General features: G+C 39.3%; 1 protein-coding gene across 1 annotated transcript; it reads right to left on the bottom strand.

The window, feature by feature from the left end:
- Nucleotides 1-187: 187 nt before the first annotated feature.
- On the bottom strand, nucleotides 188-21025 carry eif2s2 (eukaryotic translation initiation factor 2 subunit beta). Its single transcript, XM_008110002.3, has 9 exons — nucleotides 20820-21025; nucleotides 13353-13533; nucleotides 11380-11483; nucleotides 9863-9995; nucleotides 7001-7101; nucleotides 6125-6273; nucleotides 4315-4371; nucleotides 2527-2612; nucleotides 188-644 (listed from the first exon to the last, which is right to left on the bottom strand). Exons 1-9 carry the CDS (start codon nucleotides 20832-20834, stop codon nucleotides 469-471), a joined length of 1002 nt encoding a protein of 333 aa, XP_008108209.1. The 5' UTR covers nucleotides 20835-21025; the 3' UTR covers nucleotides 188-468.
- Nucleotides 21026-22524: the final 1499 nt, after the last annotated feature.

Genomic DNA, 22524 nt, shown 5'->3' on the forward strand with positions numbered 1-22524 from the left:
ATGATTCCATTTCATTCTTTAACTTCCTATATTATCTTACAATATACTTAGTCAAGGTAAAGTATGTCTTTAGAAAACACATCTGATTACTTGGAATTAGCCAGAATGCTTGCATGTATCCACAAGTATCCATTGTTCCTACAATAGTTATTTAACTGAAACCCCCCAAAAAATCCAAATGAAAGAGTCACTGTTATAATAACTTTAATTTCTCTTGCATTTTACAGAATTCTATGAACAGATTAAAAAGCACCTCCTCTTTCATCACATGTGACAGTTGGTAAAATATTCTGTTAGCAAATGTCAACAGCTTGAGGATCTGCATCTCGCATGAATTTCACAGACCAACCCAAAGCCAAGCAGCTTTTACAATCTTGCTTTAATACACTGGAAATCCACTCAGGTTGTAAGCCTGTCCAGCCATTTGTGCCCAGATCATTTCTCAAAAATCCGGTGTCGGCCAACCAACTAGTTAGCTTTGGCACGGAGCTGTGCTCTCTTGCCTGTGACAGCCTGGAAACCAGTTTTGATGCTGGCGACAGAGCAGCGCGAATGACAGGTCTCACACTGCAAAAAATATAATCTGGTGTCCTTCTGCAAGATTGTGTCTGGCGACCGACACGTGTGACAGGTGACATATTCCTCTGGGGAAACAATTAAACATGATTTCAATTATGGTTATACTGAAAATGACATATATTCAACCATGCAAGATTACACAAGCCAACACACATTTTGGTGCCTCAAATGTTAGCCCCGTTTCTGGGTATATTTGGTCTGCCAATTCCAAAAATAACACCGATTTTCCCCTATCAGCTATAGCTTTTGAGTTACAGAACATATACCATCTACCAGTCACCATCTGCTCACACATAAGAAACCATATCTAAGAAACTAGAGCTGATGTGGCCAATCCAATGCAATTTTCTAAATCAGCATCCCACATAACCCCAGGAACAAGCATAAAAAGCAAGACACCAATATTTATTTTTGTTGGACTGTGTTAATAGTTATTTATTGTATCTGGGCAGCACTACTTTGAAAGGCAGCTGAAATCTTAAACAAACTGGCATTGTGCAATGCCCTGAGATCTCAAAATACAGGACAGGTAATAAGTATGTTACCAAAAGAATAAAATATAATACTTCCCAGGTCAAAACATACAAATATATTCATAGGCTACAATTGCACTGCCATACAGTACAGATGTTCCTCCAAATCTGTTAATTTAAATTTTGAGGATTTGATTATTTGTGGATTTAATTAATATGAACAACCTTTGGCCAAAGAAACATCCTAGAACCCTAGAGACTCCTAGAGAAGTGGTCTCTCAGTTTAAAAACAATAGCTTTTTATTTGCAGAGTCCTGCACCCCAACTCCCCCAAAAGTAGAAGGTCTACTTTAATAAACGAGTGGATTTCATTCATTCTACTTTCAGCATCTCTTATCTGGCCCCCATCAACACATTTCTACATTCATTACCACATAAATTATATTGAACACTATCTTATTACTACATTTTCCTACACAGTTGGGCCATAGGTGGCACAGACAAAAGAGCTATAAAAATATTATACCTCTCTCACTACTTGCTACATGCAGCTAGCTATCATATTCAAGTAAGTGGAAAATATGACAAGAGGCTTATTTAGGAGCAATCTGAGACCTGGATCTTAAAAGATATTTAGGCTACAATTCCAGTATTTCTCACATCAAATACACAGAAAATCACACATTCTAAAAAATGAAAATCATAATCTCTGTCATCATCCTTTATATATACCAGCTGCCTTATTCTGACTCACACCACCAGCTTGTACAGTCAGCAAAGGAAATACTGATGTATTAGTGACTGTTAGGCAATCAGCTGTTAGACAATCTTTTCTCTCACCAATCCTTCCAATGGAAATGTATATTGAGCCTAGTACCACCTTTCACAAACAAAGCATGTGCTTGGCCACTGAGCTACTTATTGCATGGTAAGATAGCAAAATGCCAGAAGAGCTTTTACATGAGTAATCTTTAAAATAGTTTTACAAGCAAAAAGAGTAGAAAAGAATCATGAAATTCATTAGCATAAATGTAATAATTATTAATCTGCTAGAAAAATGTCAAAGGACAACCTCTTCCCATATGTGCTAATTCAAGCAATTGCACCCATAAGCGCTCTAATGCTCTAAGTGCCCACCTAATCCAAATACTGCTTGTGCTTTGGAAACCAACAAAACTTGTTGTAGGGTTTTTCAATGAAAGTGAAAATTGATTATTGCAGTGCTAATTCTGGTTTATTCTCAAATTTAGAGCTTTTTTTTTTTACAACTGTCAACCTGTCTCTCTGAAAGAAGTAATACATCTCTTTACAGATTATGTGGGTTATAATACAAGACTTCGAAACATTTATGTGTATACTAGCCATTTATGAGACTTGGGCATATGTGTTTAAAGGACTGAAACGTGAAAATAAAAGGTCAAAAACTTTCTGAAAGACAGATTAGCACATTTATACAGTTGTTCAATATACTTACTGATATATCTTCTCAAGACATTTTCTATCTGTTTTTGTTGGAATCGTCCTTTGATTACAAGTTGGTTGTTACCATCTATTGAACCACTATTTGAAAGAACAATTTTATAGATTAGAGGCTTTAATGTAATTCTCCCTAATGATGAGTGCAACATAAACATGAAAGGTGAAAGTCCTGGAGTGCCAACAGTTTGGTTCATGTAACCCCCAAGACAAAGAAGCATCACTATCCTCAGCAGTCATTTCTTCTTTAAGAAAAAAGAGAGCAGAGAAACTGACGTAGATATAAGAAGTTCAGAATACACCTTGTCCTGGTCTGGGCCAGTCATTTCCAAATTCTTACTAAGAATGTGTTTACTGCCTGATACAAAAGAGGAAGAGCTGTCCTTAACAACAACAAAAATAAAAACAATATTTTAATGTTGCCATAACTGGTTACCAATGTATCCAGTGCCACACAACCCACTAAAACCCAAAAAGTAATAGCAAAGGGGAAACTTTCTAATTCAGTATGAAGAATGTAAGTACAGTAGAGTCTCACTTATCCAACACTCACTTATCCAACATTCTGGATTATCCAACGCATTTTGCAGTCAATGTTTTCAATATATTGTGATATTTTAGTGCTAAATTCGTAAATACAGTAATTACAACATAACATTACTACATATTGAACTACTTTTTTGTCACATTTGTTGTATAACATGATGTTTTGGTGCTTAATTTGTAAAATCATAACCTAATTTGATGTTTAGTAGGCTTTTCCTTAATCCCTCTTTATTATCCAACATATTCGCTTATCCAACGTTCTGCCGGCCCGTTTAAGTGAGACTCTACTGTAACTGCAAATTTCAAAATACACAGAAGTCCCCAGTCCCAAGCTGGAAAGCTCTTGTAGCTAAGTCAAAATAGATTAGTAGCAGCCCAGCAGTATTTGCCATGAACAGTATGCTTCTAATGCAGTGGTTCTCAGTCTGTGGGTCCCCAGGTGTTTTGGCCTACAACTCCCAAAAATCCCAGCCAGTTTACCAGCTGTTAGGATTTCTGGAAGTTGAAGGCCAAAACAATTGGGGACCCACAGGTTGAGAAGCACTGTTCTAATGAATGGTGGGACAGGAAGAAAGGGCCTGCCTGATCATGAAAATAGTGCAGGTATCTTTACACTGGGTTGAAAAAGAAACATTCAAACATGCTGCAGTGTACTTCAGTATCAAGCCTCTACTGATGGGAAGATGTGCAAAGACAGCAGGTTACAGCAACCACTTACAGCAATACTATAACTATGTAGTTTACAGAAAGCACTGAACATAATTGGCAATCTGTCAACAATTAGGAGCCACACCCATAACTTTCAAGTTACATCAAATGTAAACCTCCAACCACCAGCACCGCCACTATTTCATAGGTCAATCCAAACACTAAAATGCAAACATGCTTCATATTCCATAGTGTAATCTGTCCAATCATAAATTACCAACAAGTTAGAACACTACATCACCCACTAAACTGAATCAACAGCAGGCAAAGTGAAGTATTTAGTTTTGCCCTAATAATTCTTAACAAAGCAAAAAAGGCATTCTAATGTGAGGTTTTCTGTATGATAACTTCACATTAGAATCCAAAAACTTTCTAGGTGGGTGGTTGATTGCTGCTATAAGATGAGTGGAAAAGGCTAGTGAATTGTTTTTAAAATGCTCATACAAGTCTTGCTATTATATTCATTATCAGAAGATTCTAAATGAAATACATTAATGAAAGGATAAACATTTAGAAAGTGTAAAGTGCTCACCTTGTACCCAATTCTGCAAGCAAAAAGGCCAGGAGATGCTTTGGTTGACGATGTAATCTAAAAACAGAAGGATTACAGACATCTAGTTACCATCACAAAATACACATGCATGTATGTATGTATGCTTATATGCATAAATCTATGCATATGTGAACAAATGCATATGAATAAATTGTACCTGCTATTTAAGCAGATAACTCTTAATCAACCTAACTGGACATCATAGAGTTTAAATGCTCTGTGTTCTTAAAAGCACCACCATATTTTCATCCTGTACATCTTACAACCCAGGATTTCATCTATGCACAATACTCAATACATGTAAGCAGCAGCAATGACATAAAACCTTCAACAAAGACTATTTCAGTAAATCTGTTTTCAGGATATCTGAAAAGGTCAGAATAAACAAAAATGAATTATAGATAAAGTTTATAAACACAACACAAGATGACAACCAACTCAATGAAATTCATGTAAATATCACATTACATTTTTCAGCAGTAAGAGTCTTAAACGACAGGGTGCAACCAAATAAAATACCAAATGATGATTTTCAAATGCAGAATGCAATGCTGCACCGGCTGCCTTCCCATGACAATGTTTTCAGTGAAGAATCATAACAACACTCTCAGCTCTTTCAAAAAGATAAAAATACGCAAAGATGGTTCTGAGTGCAAGACAGGCAGGGACAATCGGTACCACAAAGGGCATGAAAAATTGCTTACTTTACAAAGATACTTTTTAAGAAACACAAGTTAACCCTTTCTTTCCCCAAGCTCTACACACATAAATCTGCAGGTTTGACTTTTGCAAATTTGATTAATATGGCCACTATAAATTTTGTTCATCTAGCACTACTCCACAGAGCTACACTGGAGAGCGTAGAGATTCCTAGAGAGGTGTTCTCTTAATTTAAAAAATGTGTTTTTAATGTGTGGTTTTTCCACTTTTGCACAAGTCCTACAACCCAAATTCCAGCAAATGTGGATGGCCTACTGTATTTACAAATGACAACTGCTTCCGATTTGTAAATTTTCTTTGGTATCCTTTACAGGATTCTCTAGCACAGTGGTTCCCAACCTTTGGTCCTTCGGGAGTTTTGGACTTTCAACTCCCATAAATCCAAGTCATCTCACCAGCTGTTAGGATTTGTGGGAGCTGAAGTCCAAAATACCTGGAGGACCAAAGGTTGGGAACAACTGTCCTAACGATCACTATCTGTATTCAGGCAATTAACCAACACATGAAGGCACATAACAGATGACATCATTAACCCTGCTCCAAAGCCATATCATCAATACCAGAGTTCTTGACACACAGCACACATTTGGAATTGAAAAAGAGAAACTCTCAATACTCTGATAGCTTATAACATTATGCTAGTTTCAGGTAACAGTCTATTTCCAATGACATCGAGACATCAGGTACAGGGATCCAACTTCACTGGGAGTTTCTTCTCCACAAACGAATAAGGATTTCGCAAGTACATTGACAGCATAAATTCAATCCACTGAATAAGAGAAAAATCATATAATTTCGGACAGGGCAGGCAATAGATGAATTCTACACCTGTACATTCCAATCCACGCAATTAAAGACTAACAGGCTGGAAATCTTACTAACTGCTCCTTACTAGAGCAGATCCAATCAATCAATCAATCAATGGTGAACCAACAAATGACCAAACTGAAATGTTTCAATAGCTCTACTCTTAACAGCAGATTCAGGCCATTGTGTAAAACAAGACATTATGACATGCACTCTCAATCTTGTAACTTTCTGCCCCAAATCACAACGTAGCCAAACTTACAGTTTACAGATATCTGTGAAGTTGACAAATGATGTTTTCTTGGTTCCTACTCTTACAACTTGGGGAGGTTTCATGACAAATTTTCTCTTTTCACCAGCTACCATGTCTGGATTTTTTTCTCGCATAATGTTAAATACACGATTCAGCAACTGCAAATATAGGTGAAAGAATATTAGTAAAACACCATTCATTATAGCCACTTTCCAGTATTATATTTTTACAGTACTTATTTAAAAGCAGGGTATTTTTTAATCAACAAAGTAAAACATTTCCTGTCTGGAAATGAATAATTTAAATTAGCACACTCCAAGAATCCTGCCTAAAATCCTGACCTGTGAGAATGGTGAGGTGTAAATCTGTTAAATAAATGAAAATAATATTCCAAAGTGTCACAAGCCATGTGTAACATCTGTAGCAAGAAGAAAGTTCATCCAGAATGATCCAACAAGGACTTGCTAAACATGATTCTCCTGGATGATGATGATTTTATGGACTCTCGGAAAAAGATTTGATGGCATGTAACAATAATTCATCTCTGAAGCAGCTTTTGGCAACATTTTTACCCTGGAGGAGCCCCTGAAAAAAACAATTCAAATTCCCTGCTTAAAATTTATCTGCATCTTAATTTTATTTTTCATTTGTAATAATGTTGCATGGAAGTTCTACCGACTTCCCAGGAAATCCTGTTTCCAAAGAAGCCTGGTTAAGAATATATTCCATTTTTTTTTGTTCATATGACTTCAAATTAAGTTTAACCATATGTCCCAGCACTGTATAAATCTAAAATAGTTATTAGCCTCACTTTGTTACTGCACCCCCTTCAAATGAAGCAGCATGGAAAAGACAGAGATCAGAACATGTTAAGAAAATATTTACCTCATCATACGTGTAGTCCCTCTCTGAGCCTGCCCATGCAGGCCCCAACTGAGAGCTAAAAGAGATTCCATCATCTTTTTTGCTATCTTCATCCTCAAATGCTAAAAAGAATTAAATACTCGTGAGATTCAAACAGCTGTAGTTGAGCTTGTATATGACAAGCAGGCCTGCAGCGAGAGGGGAGTTTTAGGGGTTCAACCCCCCCCCCCCGAAATTTTTCAAGTTATAAAAAAATTCTCGTTTACTCATGAATTTTAACTGGTTAACCAAATCCCCATGCTAAGTCTATGAGATGCAAAACATTAAGAGTCCCTCCAGGCACTATCTCAAGCAGATATTGACAGGTTTGTAGTGGGGAGGGGTATGTGCTAGGTGTTCAACCCCCCCCCCCCAGAAATTTTTTTCTGGCTATGGCCCTGATGACAAGGTATAATTTTTCTCTTAAAAATACAGAATAAAAACAAAATCATCCAGACAGTAGAATAGCTGAACCCATATACAAAGTTTCAGAAGACTAGAGCTTTTCATCCAAGCCTTACTACAGCAGGCTCTTTTTGTCCCTCAAAATGATACTTGTAAAAAGTAAACAATTATCTGAACAGGCACTTGAAAAAGAAAACACCCCACCACCACCACCACAACTAGTATTCCCATTACGCTACTTTAAGTTACTTTACATATGTGTGTGGAAGCATCTCTGAACAATTTAGGATCATGCCCTTTGCCACTAAAATATGAATCAAAATATGAAACATTTTCCAAGTCCCTAATCAGGACTGAGCAAAGTGTAGGTTTTCAGATGCTGTCTTCCTCCATTCCTCACTACATATCTTGCTGACTTAGGCTAATGAGATAACTAATGGGACTCCTATACAGCATAATGCATAGATATGCCCTTTTGGATTCAATTAACTCCATTATTTACAGTAACTAAAGCCTGAATGTAATTTCTTGATATGTTAATAAAACTGATTATAATTGTAAAACTACCCAGTTTGTCTAATATGATATACACCAGTGATTCCCAAAGTGGGTGCTACCGCCCCCCGATGGGCGCTGCAGGTGATGGCACCTATTAGAACACACAAGGGGTGTGGCCAGGTGAGGGGCATGGCTTCTTCCCAATAGCCCGAGACAGGGCTGAGAATCTATACCTCTCTTGAGGTGCTTGTTGGGACACAGAGGACGGAGCTAGGGAAGGACGCAGGGCCTCCTTCCAAGAGCCTGAGACAGGGCTGAGCCTCTATACCTCTCCTGAGATGCCTTTTAGGACTAAAGGGTGGGGCTGGGACGGGGCCTCTTCCCAAGAGCACGAGACAGGGCTGAGCCCCTGTATACCTCCCCTGAGGTACTTGTTAGAACACAGGGGTGGGGTATAGAGGTTCAACCCCGTCAGGCACTTGGGAAGAGGCCCTGCCCTAGCAGGTGGCTAGCAGGTGCCGCAGGACAGGGATAGAAGCTCAGCCCTGCCTCAGAGCTCGTAACTCTGCTCATCCCAGTCCTGGCCACCCATTTGTGGCCCTGCCCATCTACCCCTCCCCCTCCCAGCCCTGCATCTTGGACTAGGGGAGAGGCTCAGTCCCACCATCTTGAGCAGGAGCCACACCCACCCCTCTAAACCATGCCCCCCTTTCCAGGGGGCGCTGAGTAATATTTTTTCTGGAAAGGGGGCAGTAGGCCAAATAGTTTGGGAACCACTGATATACACTCAAAGTGTGACTAAGTACAACTTTATAAGGAATTTTGTAAATGAAATTGCAGAACTAAGAACTAAGAGTATTTCATCACAGTCATCATACTTCCCCCCCCCCCTTTTGGAGGGAAAAGGGGGAGGTGCAACTATTATGTGGTGGTGACTTTTATGTGGTGAAAAAAAACCCTTTGAGGCACAGCTGCGCAGGCAGGTGAACGAGTTCCCCCATCTGTTCACCTGTCCCTTCCGAACTAAATGTTGTAGCACTGTGGAGAGTACAGGTTGGTAGGCAAACTCACTCACCAGCCTGCCTGTCTTCTTTCCTTGGCACTGTGGGCTCTGTAGTGCCAAAAGAGCAGTTGCACCCTTAATTCACTCCCTTAGATGAGTGAACTATAGATGCAACTATTGCGAAGGGAAATCAATGGCGACTATTACCCAATCATTCAGAAGTAGAATTTCATCACTTTCCCAGAATGAAAAAGAAAGCAACACACAACATTTGATTTATATCATGTGTAAAACATATGAAACCTCAGTCAAATCTGCATCATAAATCCATGTCTGTTTAGGTTTTAGACAAAAGGGCACACACTTCTCACACACCAGAAGGTTCCCAGGGTTTCTTGAAGAGTCACAACAATGAAATTCCTGTTTTAGATTTATGGTTATTGTTGATCAGATGATTGAAATGAAACTAATCTTAACCAATTTTTCTACATCAGAGTACTTTATTCCTTAACTAATGCTACCTATCTACAGCTATACTGAGAAAAATCATTTGATAGTTGCAACTGCATTTTCAATACACATCTCTTCATCTACCTTTTTAATTATCATAGGGATGACAAGATACAAAAAATACAGTGTCTCAGAATTCACCCCACAGCACTCAAATAGGTTTTTGAGAATGTTAAAAGAGAAAAACAACCTTTCCCTTTAGTTTTTTCTGTCTTCTCAGGGCATTAAATTGTAAGGCGGGGATGTGGATTTACAATGAGGTGCTGGATGGAGAGGAAATGTGCATGCTGATATGAAAGCACTTACCTGTAAGGTAAGCAACTTTTCGTTTGCTTCACACAAATTTGTTACACAATTCAACTATTAATACATTTGACTCACACTCTTAAACCGTTGGTTGCATCCCTTGAAAAATCAGCAAAATTTACCTTCATCTTTATCCAACACTTCATCTTCATCTGGAAACTTCACAGTCTTCTTTTTCTTCTTCTTGCCAAGCATGATATCAAGGTCATCTTCTGGTTCTAACATCTCTTGCACATCCCCCTCAATTTTCATATCCTTTAAAACAATGCACAAGAGACAACATAATAAGATACAAATGAACACAGAAGTTATTCAATATTATTTCATTTATAATCCACCTTTCTCCAATATAAGCCACTTTTAGGCATAGTAAAAAGGACTCAAATTTAATCTGCAAAGCATTTCACATTCCAACTGCACAAAAGCTACTTGGGCGTCAATCCGACTGAACTCAAATACAATTTAATGATTAGAAAAAAGATGGAAAGATTACATTTTAAGCACTTTGCAAAATACATATTAAAATTATGTTTCCCCATTGCTCAAATGCTGATGGAAATTTCTCACTCTTGAAGAGAATTCCCATGATAGCTAGTTGCCAGTCACTTGTGACCATTTTGAACCAATCAAATTCACACAAAAAATCAAATTAAATTGATACAGGGTGCAACAGCTTTTCTAGCAACAAGGAGGAATAAAATAAACATAAGCATTTTAAAATGAATACAGCCCTCCAGAATGTGCATGTGTGCATCAATGGACCACAATGGGTGTGATTCACATTCTGTTACGTGATTTCATCCTGCCATGTGGTTTATAGCCTTAGCTCAATGTGGGGGTCAGACAAAAATTAGCAAAAGTAAAAGGTTTCTGAACGCTACCAATTTACACAAATCTGTTAGCAACAATATGCAGTGTTTACAGTGGACTATGCAGAAAATACTTCAGCAGTACTTCGTAAAAAGGAAAATCATCCTGTTTAGCAAGCCTTGCAAATGCTGATTTATTATCAGTAAATGTTTGGTTTTTATACCTGTTTTATATACCTATATACCTGGGATCACACAAAAATTTCTTGGGCAGAAAGGGGTTGTGAATTGAAAAAGTGTAAGAAGCCTGGTTTATAGAGTACGCCAATGTGCATCACAGGCTCTAGTTCAGAATATCCTTTGACTTTGCCTATCTCAAGTCAAAGGGTTTAATTAAAAGTGAGCAACAGTGAACTTTCTCAGCATGCATTGTATAGCAGCCACACACTGACGTTCCCTCCAAGCTGCATTAATCAGTGTATATGTGTCCTCAGTCTAACAATAAAATGATATTGTAGTTATTAAATGCTTTAACTTCCTACAATATCCACAGAAAGGCAAATGTATAAAGATTCTAGAAATGGTCACATTTAAATTTAACATATAATTTAGTTGAGTACATAAATCATTGTTTAGTTCGACTACATCTGTATTACTGTTTAATACTAGCCCACTCTTACTGGAAAAAAATCAAAAGATTAGAATGCTAAAAAAAATCCAGCTTTAAATATAAAATGTATCAAGGAGTATCAGTTTTACTGTGGTTACAGATATTTCAAGAAACCAGACAAATTTTTAAAAACATTATCTTTGGCCTTATGTCGACTGACCTTTACACCCTCTTCTGCTTCATCAATATCAAATATCTTTTTTGTTTTCTTTTTCTTTTTCTTTTGATTGAAGAAAGTTAAGTCATCTAAGTCATTTGTGGCATCTGAAAATAAAAAAAATGGTACAAAGCATCAGAAAGTTAGCAATTGTTACTAGTTCAGAAGAAAGTATCTTCCATGGCGGAACATAGTTGTTAATCAAATTCAAGCAACCTAACAATGCTCAGCTGAGTTTCAGGACTTTTCTGAATTTAAAATCATTTCATAAAATCAGAAGATTTTATCTCCCATATAATGCAAATGTCAGAACACATGCAAAAGCTTACCTGAAAAATTATTCTGCATTAGTACAGCAATATGAAAAATATGGTCTATGCCAGAGTTTGGCAATATGTTGCACTTTAGATATTTGGAAATGCACTTTTCATAATTCCTGATGATTACCAAGGCTGTCTGGGCTAGAAAGCATCACATTGCCGAGCAACTAGCAGTTCAAATAATCAGGAAAGAACAGAATTGGCTACAAGAACTGCTTCTCTGTTTAAATAAAGTTCCTGACTTGATGTACAGTACATAGCATGCCTCAGGATGATGTGGGCTTACATCAACACTTCTTTGTTTCAACAGTCATAGCAGGCTGTTGCTGTTTTTGGAGCCAGATAAAAAATTAAAATAGCACAGTGAGAACACAACCAGGGAATATCCAAAATGGGTTCCAAACATGAAATATGTTCCATAGGTGAACCAGCTACAACTGGTAGTACAGAGTGTGAACATGTAAAAATAACTGAGCGAGAGAAAGCCAGCAAGCATCTGCATTGGGATCCTCTCTCAAACGTCATTCAGTAGCCAGTCCACAAGAGCACAGAAGAAGGAAATATAAAAGCAGAAACATCATGCCAGCTCAGCTATTATGTTCATCTACCTAAGCAGTTGGATTACAGTCCCAACTAAATAGACTTATTGAATCAATTGCTGATGATAAGCCGTCATTTGTTTAAGTTCCACTGACTCAAAAGATCTGCTCTAGAGATAATAGCAATTGGATTTAGGTTTTTTGGCTCCTCTCTTTGAACAATTGCTAATTTAGATTGTCACAGTGAGGGAGACAATAGTGTTAACCTGCATAACGGATACATTAAATCCGGTCATAAGCCTTATATAAGTTAAAAACTCATGGATTAAGAACATATGACTGAATTTTCTTGTTTTCGTTTCTCCTATTTAACTCCTTTTCTTCTAGCATTATTAAGATCTTAAGTGAGAATGCAAAGCCTGTCTTATTTGTACTGATCTTTCAATGTATATGTAAATTATTCTGGCACTGAAAGAAAGTACCAAATGTCTTAATAAGCATATTATATGTAGCAAATGGGTAATCTTGTGCTAGTCCTTTGAAGTGTTAGATTATTATTATTATTATTATTATTATTTCTTATCCGCCTCTCCTTGTTGCTCAAGGTGGGTTACAGAATAATTAAAACACATAAACATTGTAAAAGTTCTATAAATACACATATTAAAATGTATTTCTATAAAAATAATATCAAAACTTATTTCTATAAGATACATATTAAAATACATAGTATCGAGATTAAACACAAAATAAGAGTTTAAAATTCATACTTAAAACTGGCTGGGTAGGCTGCCAGAAGAAATAAGTCTTTCGTTGGTTTTTAAATTCTGACAGTTCATTTAGATGTGCTGAAACCCTCTTGATTTTATTAGGTTTAGGTGTGTCCAGACTGCATCAAACTGAATGTAGATGATGTTTTATTATGTCTTTTGTACCCTCTTTCCAAGGAGATCATGGTAAGGAATACAAGATTCATTTCCCCAGATTTCACAGATATCCGTTACATTGGATTTCTTTTAAAAATTACAAAGTGAATACAGTGACTTCTTTTGCACATAATATTCCATTTGAAGAAGATAGCTTTGCAGGCACTTCTAACAAAGATGTAACATCTTACCCTTTTTCCTACTGTCTTCTTCATCAGCTTCTGTATCTTTGTCTTCTGCTGGCTCTGGCTCCACTTCTTTCGTGTCTGATAACTGTGTTTCTTCTGTTTGTGCATCTCCTCCCTCTTCATCAAGCATAAAAGGCTTCTTTTTCTTCTTCTTCTTCTTACTCATAGTAGGATCAAAAATCATCTGGAAGAAAGAAAAATTTCTTTAAGCACTTTAATAGTGATTTTTCATGACAGTTCTTCAGTTTTCAGGCCATCTACTACACATATTTAGGTAACCATTAAAAAAACTTTCCACCTTGATATAAGCCAGTTATAAGCTGAGAGGAATCAACTAGAACTGCTCGGGTTACTTTCAAATCAACTAAGAAAAGCCATTTCAAGAAGTACTGATTTTTTTGAAAGAAGCAAACTACTTCCCTACTGAGTAAAAATGGGGAAGTAGCTTCCATTTGTTTCTTATCTTCACTGATAAAAAGATAAGTTGTTGCAAGAAAAGCAATGAATGCAAGTTTTGCAATAGGCAATACATCTTCATCAATCACTCTCTCACACACACAAATACTTTTATTTGAACAGACACAATACCAATCTTAAGATCACACACATTTTATCAGCAACCTCAATAGCAGCACTTTTAACAAACACAGTTTGAAAGTACATCTTAGTGTACATGAGATATTAATTCTCGTTTTTGCCTGAAGACAATTTTGAACACAGTATTTAGGTTTTGAAATCAAGACAGCAACAAAACAAGGTCTATGGTTATGTTCATTTTATCTCTTAGCCCAAGCTATGTAATAACAACGTAATCACACTGATGTACTTCAGAGATGAGTAATAACATAAAATCTCATCACAGGGTCTGGTTAAACTGGACTTTTTAGGAAATAAAATATGCAAGCTAATGTTTCCTGAAAGCAAAAATCCCCATAAAACACACATGCACGTGCACACACGAATGTGTATTTAAAGAAGAAAGGTGACCAAACTTTTGGCAAATTTAATATGGAAAACTATTTCCAATATGATTATGCTATTCTCTTTGGCAATAAACTGAAATTCTAAAACAATTTTTTTCAAAACTACTTCAACTTCAGTTCAATTTAAGCTAGTTAGACTGATTGGACCATCTCATGTTAAACACTTTTATGGATTACTTCCCATGGTATACAATAGAGGCAGACCACGCCATGATACTAGATTGGTTCCACTATTACTGAAGGCCCTTCTACACAGCCATATAACCCAGAATATCAAGGCTGAAAGTACCACAATATCCAGTTATCCGAGGCCACACTGCCATATATCCCAGTTCAAAGATAATGCAAGTTTTTATTCAGCTGTGTGGAAGGGGCCTGAGACATACTAAAAGTACTCTCCCCAAAAGTGTCATTGGTGGACCAAATATATTGCTGCGACATTTCCATTGGCCTATGCAAGTTATTACCTTACTGGGTGTGCAATAACTTTCTGTACAAGACCTTTAACAACGTTGTATTATATGTAATTATGAATTATGAAACCTAAAATTCCTGGTGTGATAGTACATGATCCACTGGGATTTTTACAACAGTCCTTGGCTTATAGGAGCCCCTGGTGGCACAGTGCGTTAAAACGCTAAGCCGCTGCACTTGCGGACCAAAAGGTGCCAGGTTCAAATCCCGGGAGAGGAATGAGTGGCCGCTGTTAGCCCCAGCTCCTGTCAACCTAGCAGTTCGAAAACATGCAAATGTGAGTAGATCAATAGGTACCACTCCGGCGGGAAGGTAACGGCGCTCCATGCAGTCATGCCGGCCACATGACCTTGGAGATGTCTATGGACAACGCTCTTCGGCTTAGAAATGGAGATGAGCACCAACCCCCAGAGTCGGTAACGACTGGACTTAACGTCAGGGAAAAACCTTTTATTTACATGGCTTATACATTCTTTTTTAAAAAAAAAAAAAAAAGATGCAAACATTTTTAAAAGCCAGTTTTAAAAGCTAATAGTGGTAGGGAATAATTAAATTATTGGCCTAAATGGCTTCAAAACTGAATGGATCTTGAAAGTTAAGTGAAACTAGCCCTGGTTAGTACTTGGATGGAAAACCGCCAATGAATACCAGGTGCTATTGGATCTATTTCAGAGGAGTGAGAAAAAAACCACATCTGATAATATGCCTATGAAAAATAAAATTAATCAGGCTGCCATAAGTCAACAGGCAATTTGGAAGACACAAACATATAAGATGGCCACCAGCTAGCAGTACAAGAATGAAGTTGGCTTCCCTCAGGAAGGAATTCCACAATGAAGGGGATGCTACAGAGAGACCCTTCTTATCTATCACCAACCTGACATTTCAGATGTATGTACTGCCACCACAGTACTTTATAGCTGAAGGTATCAATTGTAAACTTAAGAGCATGCAATAATCCCTTATGTTTGCAAATAATAATTGGATAAAATCACATACGAGTATTTTTGAGACATGTTTTGAAAAAGGTAATTTAGTCATAGACTGGCATCAGAATTATAAAGAGACACTGATACATACTTTGTGATGCACAGTACTAGTTTCTATAGTAATCATTTCTACCACTGAGCCCCCGATGGCAAGGGTTAAATCACTGTGCCGCAGGACTGATGACTTGAAGGTTGGGTTGCTGACTGAAGGTTGCCGGTTCGAATCCAACCTGGGGAGAGCGCACATGAGCTCCCTATATCAGCTCCAGCTCCATGCCCAATTTTCAGTAATGCCTAGGCATGCATTTGCACAAAGTTTGTGCACCAGTTGCACCGATTCCTTGAGACATCAGATCTGGCCATGGTGACCCATGCCTTATTTACATTCCAATCAGATTATTATAATGCACTCTACATTTGAAAAGTATTTGGAAGATTGCTCACTAGGGCTGGCTGCATGCAACTCCCCTTTTGCAGTATCTTTGCTGGCTGCTGGTCCATTTCTGGGCACAATTCGGTGCTGATTATAACCTTTAAAGTCCTATACAGATCAGATCAAGGTTACTTCAGGGCCTGTATTCTCCCTTATGAACCAGCCTGTGCATTTAGATTTGTTGAGAAGGCCCTTCTTTCTGTCCCACTACCCTTAAATGTACAGTACAGCTGATGGAAGCGAAGGAGAGGTCCTTCCCAATGGCTGCTCCCAGGCTCTGGAATTCTTTTCGGAGACAAGAAAGGATTTGTATTCCAGTAGGAATGTAACTGGTGAACATATATAGCTCGTCTTACACAATGTATGTGCTACGCTAAATGTGCTGGGGTGTGTGTGTCTTTACAATGCCTGTTTCAATCTGGTTTTCATTTTTTTTAAATTGTTTAAACTTCTTTAAACTTTTGTATCTAATATTCATCCATATCTTTTTTAATTGTTAAAAGCTGCTTTAAAGCCCCAATCTGGAGAAAAGGCAGGAGATAAATAATATCATCATTACTATCATCTTAACAAGCAATTAGTGCTGTAAAGAGCGATAAGCCTCTCAAAAGTATACAGTGTTGTCAGGATTTGTGTTTTATTATCTTTTCTCAAACAGTTTTTCTTCCTCTACACTATAATACATTCATTTCATTTCTTTGAAATTTCTGAGTTGTAAAGCAACCTTCCCCAACCTGCTGCTCAATTTTTGTTTTGGGCAAAAGGCGTGCCACATAAAATACGAGGAGTTGTAATCCAAAATATCAAGGGTGGAGAAGGTTCTTACAAATTACAACCTCTCTGGAACCCAAATTGTGTAGAACTACTGCTGCAGACAATTCAATAGAGCAACTGGTTTTAAAACTGAATCACCACATCAACCAAACTACATATAAGCTATACATTATTTTAAGAGATGTATACCCACATTTAGACAAAAGCTAGCTCACTGAAATAAGTACTTTTACACACAATTAGCAGATTAACAAGGCCTAAATTTAGATGCTATTCCCATCCAGAATAGAATGACCAAATAAACTGTTTTATCACCCAGCAATTAATCCTAAGGGTCTATTCTAGTTAGGACTAGCAACTGAATTAAAGGACAACTTATTTCCATCTGTATGTACTATAGTGCCTTCCATAAATAATTTTCATAAATTATTAATTTTAAAAGAGCTGTATGAGACTCTAGTCAGACATAGAAGCACATGTGAACAGTCATTTAGTATTCTTTCATGAAAAATGTTGGCAAAATGGTATCGTCTTGGCCCTAAACTATCCAAGCAAGAACAGAGGGTGTAATCTGTGTGTATTAAATGGAATGTAATTCACCCATTCCATATTTAGGATTGTGTTGTTTACGTACAACTGCATCTCTATACTGCTGTAGTTTATGGCCAAAAACACGAATACATATAATGCACACAAGGGAGTATGGGAGAGGAAGGAAAAGTGAAAGTGGCAGCACCTTTAAGACTTATGATTTTTATTTTAGGAGCTTTTGTGGACTTAAGGCCACTTCTTCAGATGCAGTACATATCAAACTTAAAGGTATAACGAATATTGACACACCAGTAGGAATAGGACATAATGTAATAGTGTCCAGAAGGACGCACCTCTTCCTTTTTACACTGCAACCGAGGAACACCACTGCTTATTTGAAAATATATAAAAGACAGAAAAGTCCCCAGAAGAGCAAGGATATAATTACGATGCACCTACCCTGTAGAATGAATGCTTTTAATATCATTTAACTGCCATGACTGAATGCTATGGAATCCTGCGATTTGTAGTTTTAGATGAGGCACCATCACTCTTTGGCAGAGAAGGCTAAAGCCAAGGAAGCTATCCTGATTCTAAACCAGTGCCTATCATCAGTAATGGATTGGATGAGGGCAAACAAATTGAAACTGAATCCAGACAAGACAGAGGTACTTCCAGTCAGTAGGAAGGCAGATCAGGGAATCTTATGTTGGATGAGGTCACACCTCCCCAGAAGACACAGGTTCACAGTTTGGGAGTCCTCCTAGACTCTGCGTTGAATCTGGAGGTCCAGTTATCAGAGGTAGCTAGGAAGGCCTTTGAACAATTAAAACTTGTGCGCCCATTCCTTGAGAAGCCAGATATGGCCATGGTAGTAAACACCTTAGTTACATCCCATCTAGATAACTGTAACGTGCTGTACTTGGGGCTGCCACTGAAGACTGTTCAGAAATTTCAGCTGGTCCAAAGAGCTGCAGCCAGGTTGCTCACTACGGCTGGTTACAGGGAGCGAACATCCCCCCCCCCCCAAATTACAGACAGCTCCACTGGCTGCCAGTCTGTTACCACACAATTCAAAGTGCTGGCTATGACCCTTAAAGTCTTAAATGGTTCAGGTCCAGGCTACTTTGGCTGACCGCTTCCACTTGTACAAACCTACCCAGGTCTTGAGATCTTCAGGAGATACCCTTTTCTCAGTCCCAACTCCATCTCAAGCTTGGGTGGTAGAAATGAGAGAGCAGGCCTTCTCGGTGGCCTCCCCTCAACTCTGGAACTCCCTGTCCAGGGAAACCAGAATGGACCCCTCCCTGCTGTCCTTCTGCCGGCAGGCTAAAGCCTTTTTATTCTGGCAGGCTTTTAAAGATGAAGGTTTTTAAGACCTTCAAGGGCTGCTGTGATTTTGTCATGTGATTTTGTATGCCTTTTATGGTTTTAACCTGGATTGTTTTAATATTTGTATATAAGTTGTACTGAAATTATTTTAGTTGTGAGCCGCTTTGAGTCTCCCGTATGGAGAGAAAAAGTGGGATATAAATTAACTAAATAAATAAGGCTAAATGCCTCATCAAACTACAATTCCCATTATTCCATAGTACCCAGGGAAGGCTGCAGCTGTGAATATTTAAGGATGCTAAGTGGAAAACTCACACATACCATTATGTGGGTGCAACCACACTCTGTCTGTTCTTCATCCCTGATCTAAGGGATCCATCTACACCAGATGGTGTACAACATTTCACGTTGGTGACACACTTTGTTGACCTGCACCATTTCGCCACACAGCAATTTGGTTTTACTAGCAATGAAGAGGGTAAACCAACCCCTTATAAAAGATATAGACACCTACATAAATTTAAACAACGAAATGTATGAGATAACAATATACACTATAATTTTCTATTTTTAAAACATGATTTGTAAAAAAAATACATAAGCAAATTTGTCATTTCTTGTTATGTTTGTGCAACACACCTACACATTTCAGCTGATACAGTAAAGTATTGTGACACATAAGGCCTTTCCAGACAAGCCCTATATCCCAGTATCTGATTCCAGGTTTTCTGCTTGTCCCAGATTATGTGGCAGTGCGGACTCACATAATCCAGTTTAAAGTAGGAAACCTGGGGCATAGGACCCATCTGGAAGGGCCCACAGTTTAGAAAGCTCAGGTCTACACTGTTGAATAGATGCAAATTGGCACCACTTGAACTGTGAAGGCTCAATGCAATGGAACACTGGGAGATATTTAGAAGGTTGTTCGCTTTCTTTGCCAAAGAGTGCTGGTGAATGGCCAAACTAGAAATCCCAGGCCAAAGCAGGCATGGGCAGACTTCAGCCCTCCAGGTGGGAGTTGGAGCCCAAAACACCTGGAGGGCCAAAGCTTGCCCATGCCCTGTATGCTTTCCGGGCCACCAACCCACTGGATATTGGTGGGTTGCTTTGAGTTTTCCGGGCTATATGGCCATGTTCCAGAAGCATTCTTTCCTGACGTTTTGTCTTCATCTCTGGCAGGCATCCTTAGAGGTTGTGAGGCATGTTGAAAACTAGTCAAGTGGGGTTTATATATCTATGGAATGTTCAAGGACGGAGAAAGAACTCTTGTCTGTTCGAGGCAGGTGTGAATATTTCAACTGGACACCTTGATTAGCACTGAACAGCCTTTCGGCTTGAAGGTCTGGCTGTTTACGGCCTGGGGGAAATCCTGTGTTGAGAGGTGTTAGCTGGCACTGATGAACGTTCTACAGATATATAGACCCCACTTGACTAGTATCCAACACACCCCACAACCTCTGAGGAGGCCTGCCAGAGATGCAGGCGAAACGTCAGGAAAGAATGCTTCGGGAACATCGCCATACAGCCCAGAATATTCACAGCAACCCAGTGATTCCGGCCATGAAAGCCTTCCGACAACCCATTGGATATCATACTTGACCCTGTCACGTTTTGGCAACCATCGCTGCCCGCATTCACACGTTACATTATTAGACAGACTTCAAGAGAGGGGGGGCATACTGTGCATGGTGAGTTCCACAGTCTAACACGCTTTGATACATTTGGGTATGACCTCCGTGTAACGTGTGAAGGGATTGTAACCTCCCCATTACTTTCCAGGGTTGATAAAGGAAAAGCAGGAGTGGGGGGAGGAAAGAGAGGGCGGAACGGCAAGCAAACCAGGGAGTCGAGAGAGGAAGGGAGGCCTGAGGCCTAGCTCCTCACATGGCCCGGCCTGGCCCGGCCCAGCCCAGCCCTCGCACCGCCTCCGGCCTGAGCGCTCGTCTGTCCTCACCTCGTCCCCAGACATGGCTGTCCCTCAGAAGCCGCTCTGCGAAGGCCTGCAAAGGCTCTCAGTCGCCGCCACTGAGTCAGAAAGCAGGCAAGAGAAAGGACCAAAAGAGCTCTTCTTCTTCTTCTCTCCTTGCCGCCGCGCTCAGCTCTTGCATCAGCAGCGAGGAGGAAAGGGGGGGAGGGAAAAAAAGAGGCGAGCGCGACTAGCCCGGATGAACGCATGCGCCCTGCCTGTGCCCCGCCGCCTCCCGGGATTTGTAGTCCCGCTACTGCGCATGCGTCAGCACTCCCGAGCGAGCCGAACTACAACACGTGTTCCGCCGGGGATGGGGAAGAGAGAGAGGCGGTGACGTCATAGAGGGGAGTGGGCGTGGCTGGCTAAAGAATGGAAGGGGATTTCGCTGGCCGCATCTTCTACGCCAGGCCTGGGCAAACTTGGGCCCTCGAGGGGTTTTGGACTTCAACTCCCACAATTCCTAACAGCCTATGGCTGCTGTAGAATGAATGCAATTTGACACCACTTTAACTGCCATGGCTGTTAAGTTGTAGCTTTGTGAAGCAGAGAGGGCTAAAAAAAACTTATAAAACTACAACTCCCACGATTCCGTATCCATTAAAGTGGTGTTTTTTTCCTGCATAGTGAAGCACCTGCAAGTCTGTTGCCAAGGGGGCGGTTTAGGGGTTCAAACCACTCCCAATTTTTTTTTAATTGCTTAACCAAATCCCTCGGTTGCGCACCGGGTTAAACCGCTGAGCTGCCAAGCTTGCTGACCGAAAGGTCGGCAGTTCAAATCCTGGGAGCAAGGTGAGCTCCTGCTGTTAGCCCCAGCTTCTGCCAACCTAGCAGTACAAAAACATGCAAATGTGAGTAGATCAATAGGTACTGCTCCGGTGGGAAGGTAATGGCGCTCCAGTCGTGCTGGCCACATGACCTTGGAGGAGTCTAAGGACAACGCCAGCTCTTCGACTTAGAAATTGAGATGAGCACCAACCCCCAGAGTCGGACACAACTAGACCTAACGTCAAGGAGAAACCTTTACCTTACCTAACCCAATCCCCATGCCAAGTCTATCACAGCAATTTTATATATTATATTTATAATCTTATCTTATTTGCTTTGAACTGGATTATCTGAGGCCCCTTCTACACAACAGTATAAAATCCACACTGAACTGGATTATATGGCAGTGTAGACTCAAAATAATTCAGTTCAAAGCAGATACTTTGGATTATCTGCCCTGGCATTCTGGGTTATATAGCTGTGTGGAAGGGTCTTGAGTCTACACTGCCATATAATCCAGTTCAAATCAGATAATCAGTGTGGAAGAGGCCTAAGTGAACCTTGCCTGTCCCCTGGGCGCCATTGTGGCTGAGGGGTTCCTATGACACAAAGGGGCTGGGCCTAAAGTGGGCAGAGCCTACCCTCTGACTGGCAGCCAGGGGGAGAACGGCTCTTCCTCGTCCTCTGTAATTTGGACTTTATATTTCTAGGTTTATTTTATTGAAAGACATAGATGGGATAACTATGTCTTTTGTGGCCAAATTTGGTGTGATTTGGTTCAGTGTTTTTGTTGTTTACTCCATGGGAAAAATGCTCATTACATTTATATATATATATATATATATATATATATATATATATACACACATACATATATACACACACACACACACACACATACACACACACATACACATATTTACTA

Source organism: Anolis carolinensis, chromosome 4 (assembly GCF_035594765.1).
Source record: "Anolis carolinensis isolate JA03-04 chromosome 4, rAnoCar3.1.pri, whole genome shotgun sequence".
Taxonomy (NCBI): Eukaryota; Metazoa; Chordata; class Lepidosauria; order Squamata; family Dactyloidae; genus Anolis; species Anolis carolinensis.

Excerpts from the sequence above, each read along its gene's own strand:
- eif2s2 (XM_008110002.3), bottom strand. Across the intron at positions 11,484-13,352 it reads AGAAGACAGTAGGAAAAAGG|ATGCCACAAATGACTTAGAT; the intron begins GTAAGATGTTAC and ends TTTTATTTTCAG. Across the intron at positions 645-2,526 it reads TGTCTTGAGAAGATATATCA|AGGAATATGTCACCTGTCAC; the intron begins GTAAGTATATTG and ends TTGTTTCCCCAG.